Source organism: Fusarium musae, chromosome 5 (assembly GCF_019915245.1).
Source record: "Fusarium musae strain F31 chromosome 5, whole genome shotgun sequence".
In the NCBI taxonomy this organism is placed as follows: domain Eukaryota; kingdom Fungi; phylum Ascomycota; class Sordariomycetes; order Hypocreales; family Nectriaceae; genus Fusarium; species Fusarium musae.
The window spans coordinates 3,959,507-3,976,206 of NC_058391.1; the positions used below are offsets into that span (position 1 = coordinate 3,959,507).

Sequence of the window (16,700 nt, forward strand, 5' to 3'; positions counted from 1 at the left end):
TTTGTTACATCCAAAGCCGCTTGAAGTTCCCGAGTAATGCGAAAGTACCCCACACAAGCTATACGATCTTGAACCTTTGGGAGCTTAATGTGGATCCTCTCATCGTTGCTATAAAATTCCACTTTGAACTTCGCCATGTGTTCCTGGATAGAGAACTCGAGGGCGCCCATGGCTTCTGCAGTGAGAGGAACGTTTTTGCTTCTGACGTAGAAGTAGTGTCTGTATGCTCCATCGAGTTCCTTATTCATTTCCTTGCGATTCTTTTTCACTTCTTCAGAGTCTGGGGAGCGCATAGTGGATTTGGTGTTGATCAGGTAGGTTGACAGTTTGTAAGGTGGCCTGTTTATGGGTTTTGACTGAGCAGGAGAGAGAGGATGGTTAATAATTATTATATAGGGAGATAAGGATGTACGCATAGTTTGTGATGAAGGGATCCTAGCAGATTCAACAGACTGTGACTCTCGTAGGAAAATCTGTCAGCATCACGATAAGCGCGATCTGTGAACGTGTGAATCTGTGCCGTTGTCTGCATGAAAAAACTTCTACAATAAACATCGCACCAGTGCTGACCTCTGTTGTCTATGACGATTGGTCTCTGCAACTCTCCGAAGTGATTAATAGGTTGGAGCAACTGTGGCCAATGGAACAAAGGCTTTTTGGTTTTGTTCTCAAATTACATATTTGCCAATTAGTAGTATTCAAACGAGCTGTCCCCTGCACTAATACGATGATTGATCTCTACCTTGATTCTTCTTTGCTATTCCAATCACGAATAAGAGTCATATGTTGTCTGTTATAGTCCATTCATTTCGTTAAGATTTAACGACCGGCTATGATCTTTATCTACAACGTTATGGGCATAATTCCAAATATAGTCTTTCCCTTCTTGCTGCCTCAAGAGCTGCATAATCCTCAACAATCCGTTTAGTAATGTTCGCCAGTTTCTCCAAATTCTTTGAATGTAATGACTTCCTTTCCTCGACGAAAATGGAGAGCTTAGTTTTGTGCATCGTTTTTTCCAAATCCCGGCGAGTAACATAACGCGTGTCTAGGCGGAGGTAGTTGCCACGAGGTAGCCTCACCATCGAAGGGGCAAACTAGCTACACGTACGTCCAGCTCTGCCGATATGAGTGAGGCCGGCTTCGTGGCCTCCACCATTCTGAACTCATCGTCCTTCCCTAGCCTTTCTTGGTACTCGTTCCTCAGCTTAGCTTCTACGATTACCCGCTTGGCGTGATCATTTCTTTCCAAATCAATTTCCCAGTAGCGAAATAGCATTCCCCTTACCGCTGCATCTGCCAGCCTTTTGCGTACCTTCCGAAGCTCTTCAAGTTCCATCGACTTGTAGTAAGCGCTGGGTAGCATGATGCGAAGATTTTTACCATCGTCGTGAAGCTCAAACGTGTAATTTTCATTCTTGGCAAGGAAATCGGCAAGAGTGGCCTTCCAGCTATCCTTCCAGTCGCGAAGGTAGAAGTATCTGAACATCTCGTTGAGATATTCTGCAGATGGGACTTCAGGATATGGAGGGGGTGATGCGATCTCTGTATATGGCGGCGCTGGGTCGCTAGAATTTGTTGGCGGTCCTTGTTTGGACTGAGGAGGTTTCATTGTGTTTTTGATCAGATGTATTGTCGTAAGTTGTCTGTGGCATGGTGTGATCAGTCGACCGAAAGCGCGGGCTGGAATTTCCTTCTATATAAGGATGCCCATGGAACTAAAGGTAGTGAATAAGAGGATCCAATGCGCAATTCAATCACTTGAGCCTCCTTGATTCACAAATAGAAGGGCTCCGCCGAAGGTTCAAACAAGAGGAACCCCTCGCACCCGCTCATACTCTTACAGGTCCTTCCGGTTACAACTTTGGTAACTATGGAGGATTTCCTTTGCTGTACGTAGCTTACTTGAGCCCCGGATGCCTTCTTTTTGGGTTTCCCTCTTAGCTAAATATCCTCCAAAGACATTGTGACTCTAGTCAATAGATGGGTCTTTCTGTTACACTGGTTATTTAAGTCTCTCACTGGGGAGGCCAGTCTTGAAGTAGTTTGAGATGATCTTAGCTATCGTGGGGTTGTGCCATAAAGTCAAGAACCATGCTGAGGAAGGGAATTCGTCTGGATACGCTATTAAAGTTGAGAATTATAGTGAGTTCTAATGCTTCTCCCTTCGTTGTTCAGACCAGCTTTCGTGAAATTCATCTTTTCCCTCGTCTCTGGACTTCGGCCTCTTCCTCTTGGTAGTACTCTTCCACCTCACGTGTAAAGCGATCTTCCATTTCTCGGTGTTTCGCCTCATCCTTCATCCAATAGCGAGGCATTTCCTTTGATATAGCTCTCTCAAGCTCATTTCTGATTGCTTTTTGAGTCTTTACGTCTTTGTGATAGTAATCGTCCTTGGGCAATACAATGAGCAGAGTCTCCTTCACATTGTCGAAGTTGACTTCATATTTGCCTTTATACTTCGAAGCAAATTGGCATAATGATGAATAATAACCATTGTTCTGTTTAACGAAGTAGTAGTGTCTGAAGTCTTCGTTCCATCTTTCAGACCATTCTCGGAATTTCTTGGCAGTCATTGCACCCATGGTGTTGGCAGTCGTTTGTTGTAAATATGTTCGTGTAACGCGGTTGTTGATTGAACTGACGTGCAATGCCTAGGTTGCTGTCTGCTATCTTATACCATCCAGTGGGCGCTAGGAGGTTCTCTGTGATACGGTTCATTGTTAAACAGTGATGTCAAGACCGGAAGGTATGCGAAGTATCACATACATATCAGAGCTATCATCACTGCCGTAAATCTCTGGGCTTTCAGAGGCGCAGATTACAGAGAAGATAGGTAGTTGCTGAACTTTTGCTACAGATCGACTGATTAAGTGCAAGGAATCATGTCCATTGATGGGCATACAGAGATTGTGAGTGACCTTAGCAGAGATATCTGCATCTCAAGTTGAACACTTGACCAGACGGTACAGGGACATTATGAGTTATTTGTGACTTAAAAAGAAATATAAATGATGAGAATTCAACTGAGTTCACTTTCAATATGACCAGAAGAGCTGTCCGCGGTATCACTATTGGTGGTCACTGGAGCCAATGCCTTTGACTGCCTGTCCGGTAAAGCGATCCTCTTCCTTGTCCGCACGGCCCATTACCCAGATAAACTAATACGCCGCGCGGGTTGTGTAGTAGAAAAAATTACGAATTATTTGCGACTGCTTCCTTTTGCAAATCTTGATCATTCTTGTACACCCTTGGGTCGACATTGTTCGGATCGTCGGTATGAGCCTGCGTGACATACTCCCAGTACTTATCCAATCCTTCATCTTGCATCAGAGCACAAAAGTCCCCAACTGTCTCTTCTGGGCTCTTGTTGCTGGGCAGTTTTATTGTCAATCGAAGCTTGTCATCCCACTTGCTGTTCCAGCAGATCTTATGCTTCACGATGAATTGGTTGAGTTTCTTTTCTGGGTTCTCTGTGGCCTTGCTGAGGAATTTTTGTGATGTGCTTAGTTTCCTTTTGCGCCATACGGTATGTATATGCGTGGGTCTGGTGACGGAAGTTGGTTCAGACATGGTCTTTTGGAGTTGTGTAGGGTGGGTTTGATCGGTAGGCTGAGAGGGTGATGGCGGTCAATTATATATATTGAAATCTTAGACAATTACTGTGATTAGAATACTCTCTTCACAGCTTCTGAACAGTGATGACGCCTGAAGAAACCATATCTTGTTCACAAATCAAGGAGCAACCTTGAGTATCCAAGCTCTGTTCAGACTCACTAACGAATTTCGTTTAGCTTTGATCTGCACGAATGCTCTTTTGACGTTTTGCACAACGGGTTCTTCTCCGTTATCCTACGGCTTACACCTCGAAGGATATGTAGATAAAAATTTATTAAAAAATGTGGCAAGAACTACCTCCTCAATCGTTATTGGTGCTCAGCGGATCGCATCGAAATCACCCGCCCTGATCGCGAATTGCAAATTAAGGAATGTTCTCAACGACTTACCGGTTCTTTTTTCCTATCGAATGTAAGAAAAACGATAGTAAGTTAGGAGAGAATCGTGGTGAATAAATTCAGAAACCGCTTCTGAGACCTCGTGCGTGCGAGGCGCGTGATGTGAGCCATCAGCTGTGCGCTTTTGAGACCTCATGTCAAACCAACGTGACTAGTCGATGATACACACCCCTCGATCGAATTCTTCCGGATCGTTCGTGGGCGCATACGCGACAAATTCGTAGTACTTGTCGAGTTTCCCAATTTCCATCAGAGCAGCCAGATCTGCAAGCGCTTTTTGCGGCGTCTTGTTGTGCAATGGTATCGTCAATCGTATTCCATCATCCCAAACACCTATATGGCGGAGCTTGTGCTTCTCGATGAACTCTTGAAGCTGAAATTCTTCCATGGGAACGAACAGAGCGATCAGGTTTTTGATTCTGCTCATGGGCCTTCGGCCCCATATTGTATGGATATGCGTGGACTTCGCGGTGGGTGGTTGTGACATGGTTTCTGAGAATTGTGTTGGAATATTTGGTAGTGTTGTTTGCAGTCGAGACTTGTTGTTAAGACCTTAAACCGGCCTAGAGAGCTTCGAGCGGATTGAGATGGCTGGAGGCGTAGCTATATATGGAACTGTCGCTGGCTTCATCTGTGATGAGGTCTCGACGAGGCGGGTGAACAATCACAAGCAAACAATCGTCTTTGTCACACATCAAAAGACGATGGGGCCTTCTTCCAGCGCTGTTCAGTTTAGCGCCAAATGCTCTGGTTCTTCATGAATTTCCGTTGCCTTTGCACAATTGAGCTCTTTCAGCTTTTTGCGAAATGAACTTTCTTCCGATTCTGACGCCAGCACGGCCAGTCAACACAAGTGTCATACGGGGACTGAGACAATGCATGCCGCGAGCCACTAACTGTATTGAGTGGACTCTCAAGAACTACTAATCTTTGGTCGATTCTCACTACCACGAGTTCCTCGCCAAGCGTCCTTTGGATGAGTCCAAATCCGGGACATCCACCAAACCCAAAAGATACCAGTCAATCATCCAAAGGCCGTCGCAATTGATGTCTAGTTCATCTTCTTTCCAGATTTCCTTGTGGCCATCAAATCTCCCAATCCTCCAGGTCCGCAAGGTTAACCTCGACACGATCTGGATGGCAGCCAGTCACAGTGAGCTTTCGCCGCCAGTATTTCTTCAACCCTCTCTTTCTCATCGCCTTGAAAACGTCGTCGATTGTATCCTCCACGCTGTTGCTCTCTACAAAAGCCCGCGTGATTTGAAGGAACTTCTTCTCTTCATCCAGAAACTTGGCTTGGTACTGTCCTTGTGACTTTTTAACGAAGCGGTCGAGCCTCTTGTCGTTGGGTGGACGGCTCGGATCCCGACGAAAGAAATTGTGTACGTACTGAATCGCCATTGTGAAAGCCTCGATAGTGTGGTCCTGGGGCGTTGGATTTGTGGTGGATGTGATGAGGATCGTGCTCTCGACTTTGCGATACATGAAGACGGAAAGGGACGGTGGTGGAGAGCATGTTGTCGGCGGCCATTTGGGCGATGATGCTGCACACTCGAGATTGTGTTTTATTCACTGAGGTGCGAGGTGCGTGATACTCAGACTGTCATGCGTGTCCACAAAGGAAGCTGACTCGATGTAGATACCGCTAGTCAGTGAAATCACCGACCGAAGGGGGTATGCACTTCAATCACAGAGCGAAGGTGCCTCTGGAACTTGGTTGGGTGACGTTGGGCATCAGCGATTCACTAATTCTTTGCGCTTCAGTCGACAACGAAAGATTGCTCAGGGTAAAACGTTTCTGACCCACGCAAGTGACACAAAGATACATTCAAATCTAGCATTATTCCGTTGAGAGGGCGGAATGAGCATTTGAGTCTCACAACTTAGTGCTCGGAGGTACTCACTTCAGAATGGCAAGTAATTAATCCAAACGGCATTGAGAATACACGCCGTTTTATCTAAGTCTAACTAATAATACTCATTTCGCATCCTTGATGATAAGCTCAGCAGCAATCTCAGCAATGCCATAAACCGCAGTCTGAATATGCGCCGAGATCAACAGAGGAATAACACTAGCATCAACAACACGAAGATTCTCCGTCCCATAAACCTTGAGCTTAGCATCAACAACACCACCATCCGCCTTAGGAAGCATAGCGCAAGTACCGCTAGGATGGAAAATGCTAAGCGTCGTTCTCAAAACATAATCCTTGAGCTGCTCATCAGTCTTGACATCCAGACCAGGTTCATACTCGTCCACCCAGATTGAGCGCATGGGTTCGGTGTTTGCAATCTTTCGGTTGTACTTGACTGTTTGGAGGACAGCTTCGACATCGTGAGAGTTGCTGAGGTAGTTGGGATTGATGGTGGGTTTGCCGGCTGGGTCAGAGGGATTGATGTGCACGCTGCCGCGGCTGAGAGGATGCATCACTACACCGATGAGAGTGACGAAGCCCTTGCCGAAGAGGGGAGATGTGGCGGCGGGATAGCCCTTTACTCCAGTGTAACCATCAGAGAAAATGACCTCGACCTGAGGAACAGAGGTGTCTTTGAGGAAGTCCAACTTCTTCTTGTCAACCTTGCTAGCATCCTTACCAGCAGCGTCTTTGGCAAGCGACACCAACTTGGCATCGTTACCGAGAGCTTGCTTCCATGTTGAGAAAGTGTATGCGCTGCCGGTGTAGTCGTACAGAGAGCGCTTGCCAGTGTTCCAGAGAGCAAGCTGCTCAGCCGCAAAGGTAGCATTGCTTCGAAGGGCGTCGAATGAGAGGAATTCAGGCTTGAGTTGGTATGAAGTCATGACGCGGAGATGATCCTGAAGATTTTCTCCAACGCCAGGTAGATCGATGATCTGCTTGATACCAGCGGCAGAAAGGACCGATTTACTTCCGATGCCAGATTGCTCGAGAAGACCAGGGCTCTGAATTGAACCAGCAGAGAGGATGACTTCACGACGCGCTTTGACATAGGTTCCATCCTGGAGAGTCACGCCAGTAGCGATGGCCTTCTTCTTCGCAGCAGGGCCAGAGACGTTGATCTTGGCGACGATGGTGTCGGCAAGAATCTCAAGGTTAGAACCCGAGATTTCCGTGTAGGCGTTGGCGCTGTAAGAGCGGTTGTAGTTCGAGGGATCAATGCTGCTGGGCTGGTACATGACACCAAGAGGGTTGCCACCCAGCGACTCGAGATTCTTGCGAACTCCGAGCTTATTGAGAGTTGGAATCCAAGACTCTTGATGCTTGGGGATGATCCGATTGACGACAGCCTTGACGGGGCCGCTGTCGCCAACGCCCTTTGAACCGTACGTCGCAGTGTTCTTGCCAGTAAATGTCTCAGACTTCATCATCGCCTTGATCATTGTCTTCCAGTTCCAACCCGGGTTACCAAGCGCCTCCCAAGCATCGTATTCAGCGACTGCAGCACGATCATAGGTCATGAGATTAAGAGCCGAGCTCCCGCCCAAGACCTTACCCCGGTTGATCGGCCAAACTCTATTATTCGCGCCCGCCTGAGGAACAGTCGTAAAGTTCCAATCGTACTTGGTGCCGAGGGTCGAGCCCTTCATACCGGGGATGTTGATCTTTGGTTCATTGTCGACAGCGGGGCCGGCTTCGATGAGGAGAATGTTGGCGTATGGGAGGCCTTCGCTGAGACGGGCAGCGACTGCGACACCAGCTGTGCCACCTCCGACGACGATCTAAAAGAGAGTCTAAGATTAGCCGAGAGATCCGAGGAATTGATCGATGTAAGATGAGGAATGCGACATTTTATTGGAGTCAAAACGTATCGATGTAGTATGAGACAAATGCCGTGTTGGATTGGCGACAGAATTTGACTCCAAACGATGAAACTCACATAATCGTAGGTGTCCTTTGACGGAGCCGCTACTGCAGCTGCAGCAAGGCTAAACCACAAATGCAACTTGACAAGCATGGTGACAGAAACTGCAATGCACGGTTATCGCCACAAAGCTGCAGAACACAGACAAAAGAAGAAAAAGAGGAACATCCGCCCGGGAGCAGAGGAAAAACCCTTTATTGCGTCGTCCGCTCCTGCATCTCGCCCCTGCAGAATAAGGTAGTATTTAACTGTAAATTTAATTGACAAGCGGAAGACTCATCCGCGACAGGGAGCGGAGCGAGGCCTGTTTAGGGCGACCAATACGTCCTTGGCGGGCGATGAAACCCCGCCAATGCACACTATAAGGTTTTGCTTAGACCAGGGACCACGGGGTCCTTCGCTTAGGACGACAAATAAGACGAGAGAGAATGGGGAATAGTGCTGCGGGGGGTGGTTATACAGGCCTGAATAATGCCATGGTCTGATGCGAGAACCGCGTATAAACCCAAACAGTCAAAGCCACTGACTCGAGCAGTGGAAAGTTCGTGATGAATGCAGCAGGTGGCAGAACCTGATGCTACCTTGTTAGAATTAAAGTTTCGGCAGCGACTGCGCCGTGTGGGACGACAGATCTCACAACAGCCCCTGTCCCGTCGACAAATACCGCGCAGACCGTACATAAACAAAACCTCACGCTACTAATTACTACGCACTTCATGCACTCCCCTCTTCCCTTTCCCCCTCTTTTTTTTTCTTTGCACTCAGATCCTTTCGTCATATCCGCTGATCATGGCATCCGTGCAACCACCAAACCCATTACCGCCCGATCAAAACGTCGGTCCAATCCTCCTCGGAATATCAGGAACATGTCTCGCCCTGGTGATCATCACCACTAGCGTCCGGATCTGGGTCCGCACAGCCCTACGATCGTCAGGCTGGGACGACTACACCATCGTCATCGTAACGCTCCTCGGCATCGCGCGGTACGGCGTGCAGGTTGGACAGGTCAGTATAGGGAATGGAAGACATAGATGGTACATTGAGCCGGAGGATTATGTGCAGAATAATAAGTTGGGATGGGTAGCGCAGATTTTGCTCTTTGCGAGTATTTGTCTGCTCAAGATTTCGATATTGTTGCTGTTGTTGAGGATCAAGGACTCGAGGAGGGTGAGGTACGCGGCGTGGGGGATCATGGCGGGGTTAGTTGTTACGAACTTTGGATGCATTATTATTTTGCTTTCGGAGTGCAGACCTATCAGTGCGTATTGGACTGGTGTTGGGGAGTGTTGGAATCCGAGGATTCGAATCTACTACATTTACGCTACGATTGGTATGTATTTCGAGTGCGAGTGCTATAGTCTGAAATTGGCTAACGGAACCGGGCAGCATTCTCTATTCTCACAGATTTGATATGTTCACTACTACCAGTCTTTGTGATATGGAACACCAGCCTTCCATTGAAGACAAAGATCTCTGTCTGGGCCCTGATGAGCTTGGGGCTAGTGTACGTTGGCCCATTTATCCTCTTCCTCATTATGATTGAGTCGCTAACACTCAGTAGAGCTACCGGTTTCGGAATCGCCCGTGCCACTTCCCTCGGCGTCGTAACATCAGACCTAAGCTGTAAGTCAACCTCCAACTATCCCTCTCAAACCCAATCCTAACAGAATCTAGGGGTCTACGCCATAACAGCAATCTGGTCAAACCTCGAACTCTACCTCGGCGTCGTCGGCGCCAACCTCGCCCTCAGCCGCTCGATATTCGCATACTTCTTCCGCGAAGGCGGAACGACAAAGGGATCGTCGTACGGGGGAATGCCGCGATCAACATCGGCGTCGAGAAATCTTAGAGTACCGAGCTCGAGTGGATTTCGGTCGGGGCAGAGTAGAATTCAGTCGAGGGATCAGGATAGTGAGATCTCGTTGGTGCAGACGACGAAGAAACAGCCGAGTACGTGGTATACGGAGGAGGGGGTTAGTGATGAGAACTTAAATTCGGGGAAGGGAGGGAGTAACGAGGGGTGAGGATTTTAGATGTAGGGAAAAGTTATGGAATTAATTGCGTTTGAATAGAATGACTTGCATGATTGAAGATTGTTCAATTTCGAGGGCCATTTTGGGTGAATGGGCTAGTGAGTTCTGAAGACTCCTTGGTAGGCCGTACTCACTCATTGCTAAAGATGATTAAAATCGATAACGTCCATCGTACATTGCGCATTCAATGAATCATCCTCATATCCAGCAAAGTCCACAACCTATGATCCGTGCTCAATAAGATGCAGGTGGTGAAGGACAACTTATACGTGGAGCCACTACACCAGTCACGATGTTTGGTCAACTCCGATCCTAAGTCCGATGGGCAAACCTGGACCTGCATGAACGATCTTAAGCCCGTCAGGAGTTTAAAGGAATTAGACATTAACTTCTAGACCGTGCATGAGTCACCGTAGTATTCGCATGCGGAACCCGCATTAGTGGTTTGAGATGCGAGCGACATCTGATGTAAGTGATGAGATCGCGAAGATGAAACGGCAGTAGGAGCTCTGAATGAGTTAATATAAAAGTAGCTTAACTTATGGGCTTAATATGTAATCGACTAACAACATCTAAAAGAATTGACTTCAGCAATCATCAACATCAAAAGGGCCGCAGTTTCAGCTACCGAGTAGCTCAAGCAGCTTTTCATCAACAACGCATACGTCCATTCCAAGTTTAACAAAACGTAAACAACCTTTCTTTCATTCTCTCTCGCATCACAAAATTGATGCCCGACTAGAATTTCTAGATGTTCTGTCTACAGCCCAGCCGATGTTTCCCTCATCGCAGACGGCATCCAGATCGCCGGCCCCCAAGACGTTGACGCCGCAGTCGACGCCGCCGAAAGGCCTTCCCTACCTGGAAGAAGATTTACCCAAAGGTTTGCAAGGCGCTGATGCTTCAGCTCGCTGAGTTGATTGAAGAAAACGCCGAAGCTATCTTGGCTCTTATGACTTTGAGGCTTGGAGCGCCCAAGTCGATTACTTGGACTATACAGTGTCCTCGCCGCTCTTGCGCTATTTGGCTTGGTAGATTGATAAAGTCCATGGAGACTCGTAGCCAGTGGACGATGGTTATGTAAGTCCATCTCTCAAATCACTCGGTAACAGAACACTAATGAGGTTTGTAGATGAAGATTGTGCGAACGATTAAGCGTCACCGTCTGAATCATCCCATAGAACGCCCCGTTCCCAATAGCAATCTACAAAGCCTCCGCCTCCCTCCCAGCAGGAAACTGCTACATCTGCAAACCCTCCAAAAAGACGCCCTTCGCCACTCTCAACTTCGGCACGCTCATCAAAGCAGCTGGCTTCCCCCCGGCGTATTCCAATCCTCGCCGGCGATGAGTCAACCGGTTCTGTGCTCTTACACCATATGTGCGTCAAGAAAGTCTCCTTCACAGGCTATCGGGAAGGAGATTCTCGCCGCTGCTGCGACTAGCAACCTTAGGCGGGTTAGTTTAGAGCTAGGCGGTAAGAATCCCGCTGTTATTTTATGATACCGATTTGAAGAAGGCTGTTGTTAAGACGGTGGAGAGTATTCTGTAGAATGCAGGGCAGGGGTGTATGGTTTGTAGTGGGGCCTATGTGCAGGAGGGTGTTTATGATAAGTTTGTTGAAGCTTATCGGGATGCGATGGAGGCGAGGGCGAAGGGGATGGTGGACCGAGCTTTGGAGCAAGGTGATATGAAGCTTTTGACGAGCGGAAAACCCGTAGGCGACAAGGTATGTCAACTGGATAACCAATCATTATAACTAATACTAAAAGTGCTTAGGGCTTCTCGTTCCCTCCTGCAGCTTTTATCGAAGGCGCCGGAGAATCTGAGATCGCAACCAAAGAGATCTTTAGCCCGGTGCCTGTTATCTAGAAGTTCAAGGACGAGGACGAAGTCATTGCTCGAGCGAATAACAGTGAGTATGGATTAGCTGCTAGTGTTTTCTCGCGCGTTATCAACCGAGCTCTGCGCGCTGCGGGTGAGTTTGAGGCTGAGATGTTTGGAAACAACTGTATTAGTCGCTTGTTTCTTGATACAAATTTTGGGGGACACAAAGAGTCTGAGCTGGGGAGGCAGTGTGGTCTTGTGGGGTTGGCTTTTTGGATGGAGACGAAAACTGTTATATGACTTGAGAAGAGGTCACGTTTACTCATAGGCAAATACAGTATCTCAGAAATAGTTAAAATTGTTAGCCATCGATCTATTTTCCCTCTGATTCAACGAGCTTTTCCAAAGTATTTTTATATCCTTAGTCCACCTCTAGTTGCAGGGTACATAGGGATTCGTGGAACCTGGCTTATCACACACAGTACGTCAGCAATATGGACTCGCGCGCTCTCTGAAGCCAAGATGCTGTAACTGATCGCAAGCGACTGAATGAAGGAAGCTATATTCATTCAAGCGGAACAATTGCCCTTAAACTACGTATTCCAATATTTGTACATTCATCATCAAATTGTGCAGGGCGTATACCCTGGTTAGTTCAGACAGCTAATAAGACTCCACCGGTAATTGTTGTCCGATAGCTCTGAGCTAGCGCCGGACTCACACCGGTCTTATCGGACACTCTCCTGATCTGCACTACAGCTCAAAAACATGCCCATTCCTGCAAAAGGTCGTTGACACGCGATTATCGACTACGCATGCAATCACAATGGATGTACCTATCTTACCGCCCGGCGCATGGAATTCCCATATGCACTGCTTCGACCCGGAGCACTACCGTTTCAAAACAACGCGCGCTTATACCCCGCAGCCAGCAGTACTGAAGGACCTGATCCAGAACTCAAAGGCTGATAATGTGATGCTTGTACAAGCGACTATTGAAGATGGGTATACAGGCTTGCTTGAACATCTGCAGCAGTGCCGGGACCTGTATCCTGCTAAGCATGTCCGTGGGACTATCTTTTGGGATCCTGGAAATTCGGGATTGAAGAGCCTCACTGAATCTGAGTTTGAGAAGCTACATAACGCAGGGGTTCGTTCTGTGAGGATTCATGGATCTTATGGCGGTTCTGGGGACGATATGTCTTGGGTGATTCAGCAATTCCTGGACGTTGCTTCTCATTGCCCTCTACGTAGATACAACTGGAGTATCTCAGCCCAACTACCCCTCGCAACATGGTCTTCAATTGCAGAAACCCTATCTTCCCATCCAAACCTCAAAGGCATCCCCATCATCATCGATCATAACGCCTCCGCAACACCATCCTCTATCAACACCCCAGAATTCGCATCCCTTCTTAATCTCCTTTCCCCAAACATATACATCAAACTCGGCGCCCTCCACCGAAGAAGCAAGCAAGTGTCTCAAATGGAACACATAATAAAAACTATCGCAAACACCGCGCCTGACTCGATCGTATGGGGAAGCGACTGGCCGCACTGCAACGCTGCGATCCGAGGACTTACCCCGACGCCTCCGCTTGAAGTAGACACGGACCTGGAGCTTGGGCTTTTGAGGGATTGGCTCACGGATGAGCAGTGGGAGCGTATGCTTGTTTTGAACCCCGAACGGGTATTCGGCACGCGAGCATAAGGCTAGTGAGTGTGGGGAGAATCTGGGGTCGGGATGGGGCCGATAGTCTTTGAGTCGGGGAAGAAGTTGGGGAGTTTGATGTATAAAGAGTGACATCCTCATGAGCATCATCAACAGATTCATTACAGTTCAAATCCAATCTTTCTTCTAACAACTCATTCATAAGATGGATAATTCTAAACTCCAAGTAGACGACGTCACCGTTCTCAAATCCACAGGTGAAGAAGTCGAAAATGTGCCTACCAAACAACTCACCCTCCTGGACACCTACCGCTCCTACACCCCCGAATTCTCCAAAGAAACAGAAGCTCAACTCGTGCGCAAGATTGATCTTCGGCTTCTTCCCCTGATCGTCACTATTTACCTCTTCAACTACCTTGATCGCAACTCCATCACCCAAGCTCGTCTCTATGGCCTCCAGGAAGATACGCATGTTAAGGGCGCGACGTACCAGACGGCCATTTCTATCTTTTCTGCGGGATACATCATGATGCAGCTTCCATCTACAATGATTATGACAAAGATGCAGCCTCATATCTTCTTGGTAGGCCTCCTTTTGTGGGATTTGTGACGTGGCTAATTTGTATAGCCTGGTTGTATTATTCTTTGGGCTTGTGTCAGTGCATGTACAGCTGCAACGTCCAGTCCAGCGGGCCTTCTCGTCGTTCGTTTCATCCTCGGTGTTGTCGAAGCGCCATTTTTCCCTGGAGCTATATACTACCTGAGTACGTGGTACACCAAAAAGGAACTCGGTATTCGAATGGCGTTGCTAGTCTGTGGCATCCTCTTATCCAATTGCTTCGCCGGTTTGATCTCAGCAGGTATTCTCTCAGGCATGGCTGGCAAGGGACATCTCGCTGCATGGAGATGGCTCTTCATCCTTGAAGGCCTTGCTACTATCGTCATTGGTGTTGTCGCATTCTTTCTTCTGCCTGACTACCCTGGTACTACGAGCTGGTTGACTGAGGAAGAAAGAGTTGTCGCGCAGGGTCGATTGGCTGTTGATGCTGGAAGTGAAGAGATCCTAGGTGAAGAGGAGATCACTATGAAACAAGCCATACTCTCAGCCGTTCGTGACTACAGAGTATGGTTGTTTGCCTGTCTTCAAATGTCTACAACCGCATCTATTTCCTTCTCGCATTTCTTCCCTACTCTGATCAAACAACTCGGCTTCAAAAATAACACCATAGTGCTTCTTCTCACCGCACCGCCGTATCTCTTCTCCTTCATCTGGGCCCTTAGCTTCGCATGGGATGCCGATTGACGACAGAAGCGGTCTCCCCACGCTGCTGTCTCCGGCCTCGCAGCCATCGCCGCTACCGTCGCACTCGTCGCTATAACAGACCAAAAATGGCCTCGCTATGCCTTGACCTTTCTCGTCAGCGCTGGAACATTTGGGATTTACTCTACGACATATCCTTGGTTATCTTCGACCATCGTTCAGCCACGAGTCAAGCGTGCGGCTTCAATCGGCATCGCCAACACACTTGCGAACAGCGCTTCACTGTTTGCAAACTACTTCTGGCTCGACCAGTATGGCCCTGACTTTCGCGTATCTTGGGCCTGTATCTTGGCTTTCCAAGGACTGGGGTTTGCTTGTATCATGGGGTTGAGGTATTCTCTCCGGCGGGCTAACAAAGCTTTTGATGAACTCAGTGCAACTGTGGATGAGAGTAGTGAGGAGAGTGTGAACAGACTGGATAAGGATTCTCAGAGAGCGGTTCTGAATGGATTTAGGTTCATTACTTAGAATAGTTACACTCAAAGACACGCGTGCCCACTGCCGGCTAGATGCGGAGAGCGTATCCGCAACATATGATGGGCGAAGAATTATAGCTAAATATAATTGATCTACATACTTAGTCATCTCTTTAATAAATTATCCTTCAGAAGATCTTACAGAATGATCACCGCGGTGTCAAGAGCTTCTAAGGTCAAGCTAGAGTTCCGCCCACCTGAAGGTCTTAACCGAAACGCGTCTCATCGCTGGATTGGAACAAATGCAACTCAGTAATTTAACCCGGTTAGTGTCTGGTAATAGTTCCATACTAGTACTTGAAGTCTCAGCTAGGATTCCTAATCTAGCATAACAAGCAGAGATATGACCTAATCTCGTGCTTTACCTGATGTCAGCTTTAACGTGTAGCCGCACACAGTCTAGCGACCATAATTGGAGTGCTTGCACAGCTGCAAACATATTATTGCAGTCTCGATTAGTCAAGTCGTTTTCAAGACACTCTCTTCCCGTCCTTCATCCATAGGATGCGATAACTACATGCCGCCCTTGCGGATCAGGGAAGCTCTCAGTTTGAACATACTCAGGTAACTCAGCCTGCTCCAACAGGCCACAATATGGTTGAGTAATCTGCCGAAGATGGTGGACAATGGCATGTTCTGTTTCAAGATTCAGAGGGTCGCTATGGCAATGAACCGCTTCCTCTAAAGAGTTAACGACGATCACGTCCTTAAGGAGCCTTCATGAGTGCATCAACGAACGTCGAGTCGAGCGAGATTTTAGATCATCGCGGAAACTTGGACTTGAAAGCTGCTGCCGCGCACGTAAGCTTTCGACCATGATATTATACAAACAGGTTTCTTCGGACCAGCCTGGTTTCGGATACCGGCACGAGCCGTCGTAGCCGATCCCCACAGCGGCAGAGAGAGACGAAATACGAGGTTTCGGATTACATCCAATGACGAGAAATGTTAGGACCTCTGGGGTCTACAATTAATAGCTCACCGAGATTCCAGATTTCTTAGCCGCAGGTCCGCCCACCACCGTACTTAGGTATACCGTAGGACTTTCGGAACTCGGAATGACAATCCTCGCAGGCTAGAGTTCGGATAAAGGGGCATTGTTCATTGTTCAAATCACTTCATTCGAGGTCCAGTGCGTATAACATGACGCGGCGCCGGGTCGAAATATGGGGATAGGACGGTATCGTAAAGTAGCGAATCGGTAGTTGTAAGTGGCAAAGTGCAGCTGATACACACTGCGTGATGTTAGGATATAAGATCACCTTGTATCCCCCATTGATCATTCCCATTGCCTAACTTCAGTCTCCTCAATTACATCAACACTACGCCATCTAAAGATTCTTTGAGCCCTAATCTCCAGACGAGGTGAGACCTTTTGAGCACCATACATTTCCAACTTACTAACCCGAAGGAGTCATCATGAGATTCACCACCGCCATCACGTACATTATGATGTCCGCATCAGTCGCTTTGGCTGTTCCGTCGGAGAAGAGGAATGCCGAGGCCGACGAGCTCAT

The 16,700-nt window shown here is 47.9% G+C and overlaps 7 protein-coding genes across 7 annotated transcripts; 2 read left to right on the plus strand and 5 right to left on the minus strand.

The window, feature by feature from the left end:
• Nucleotides 1–1,284: 1,284 nt before the first annotated feature.
• On the minus strand, nt 1,285–1,612 carry J7337_007716 (uncharacterized protein; the record flags this gene model as incomplete). The annotated part of the gene is given in 2 exon segments (XM_044825349.1): nt 1,285–1,296; nt 1,316–1,612. 2 exon segments carry the CDS (start codon nt 1,610–1,612, stop codon nt 1,285–1,287), a joined length of 309 nt encoding a protein of 102 aa, XP_044681006.1.
• Nucleotides 1,613–2,195: 583 nt separating this feature from the next.
• Nucleotides 2,196–2,585, minus strand: J7337_007717 (uncharacterized protein; the record flags this gene model as incomplete). Its single annotated transcript, XM_044825350.1, has 1 exon — nt 2,196–2,585. The coding sequence occupies one exon, from the start codon at nt 2,583–2,585 to the stop codon at nt 2,196–2,198; it is 390 nt and encodes a 129-aa protein (XP_044681007.1).
• A 610-nt stretch (nt 2,586–3,195) lies between these two features.
• On the minus strand, nt 3,196–4,503 carry J7337_007718 (uncharacterized protein; the record flags this gene model as incomplete). Its single annotated transcript, XM_044825351.1, has 3 exons — nt 3,196–3,612; nt 3,778–3,852; nt 4,186–4,503. The coding sequence occupies 3 exons, from the start codon at nt 4,501–4,503 to the stop codon at nt 3,196–3,198; spliced, it is 810 nt and encodes a 269-aa protein (XP_044681008.1).
• A 599-nt stretch (nt 4,504–5,102) lies between these two features.
• On the minus strand, nt 5,103–5,501 carry J7337_007719 (uncharacterized protein; the record flags this gene model as incomplete). Its single annotated transcript, XM_044825352.1, has 1 exon — nt 5,103–5,501. One exon carries the CDS (start codon nt 5,499–5,501, stop codon nt 5,103–5,105), a length of 399 nt encoding a protein of 132 aa, XP_044681009.1.
• Nucleotides 5,502–5,994: 493 nt separating this feature from the next.
• Nucleotides 5,995–7,949, minus strand: J7337_007720 (uncharacterized protein; the record flags this gene model as incomplete). The annotated part of the gene is made up of 2 exons (XM_044825353.1): nt 5,995–7,713; nt 7,872–7,949. The coding sequence occupies 2 exons, from the start codon at nt 7,947–7,949 to the stop codon at nt 5,995–5,997; spliced, it is 1,797 nt and encodes a 598-aa protein (XP_044681010.1).
• A 3,577-nt stretch (nt 7,950–11,526) lies between these two features.
• J7337_007721 (uncharacterized protein) lies at nt 11,527–11,759 on the plus strand (the record flags this gene model as incomplete). The annotated part of the gene is made up of 2 exons (XM_044825354.1): nt 11,527–11,616; nt 11,667–11,759. 2 exons carry the CDS (start codon nt 11,527–11,529, stop codon nt 11,757–11,759), a joined length of 183 nt encoding a protein of 60 aa, XP_044681011.1.
• Nucleotides 11,760–13,591: 1,832 nt separating this feature from the next.
• Nucleotides 13,592–14,689, plus strand: J7337_007722 (uncharacterized protein; the record flags this gene model as incomplete). The annotated part of the gene is made up of 2 exons (XM_044825355.1): nt 13,592–13,969; nt 14,015–14,689. 2 exons carry the CDS (start codon nt 13,592–13,594, stop codon nt 14,687–14,689), a joined length of 1,053 nt encoding a protein of 350 aa, XP_044681012.1.
• Between the last annotated feature and the right edge of the window lie 2,011 nt (nt 14,690–16,700).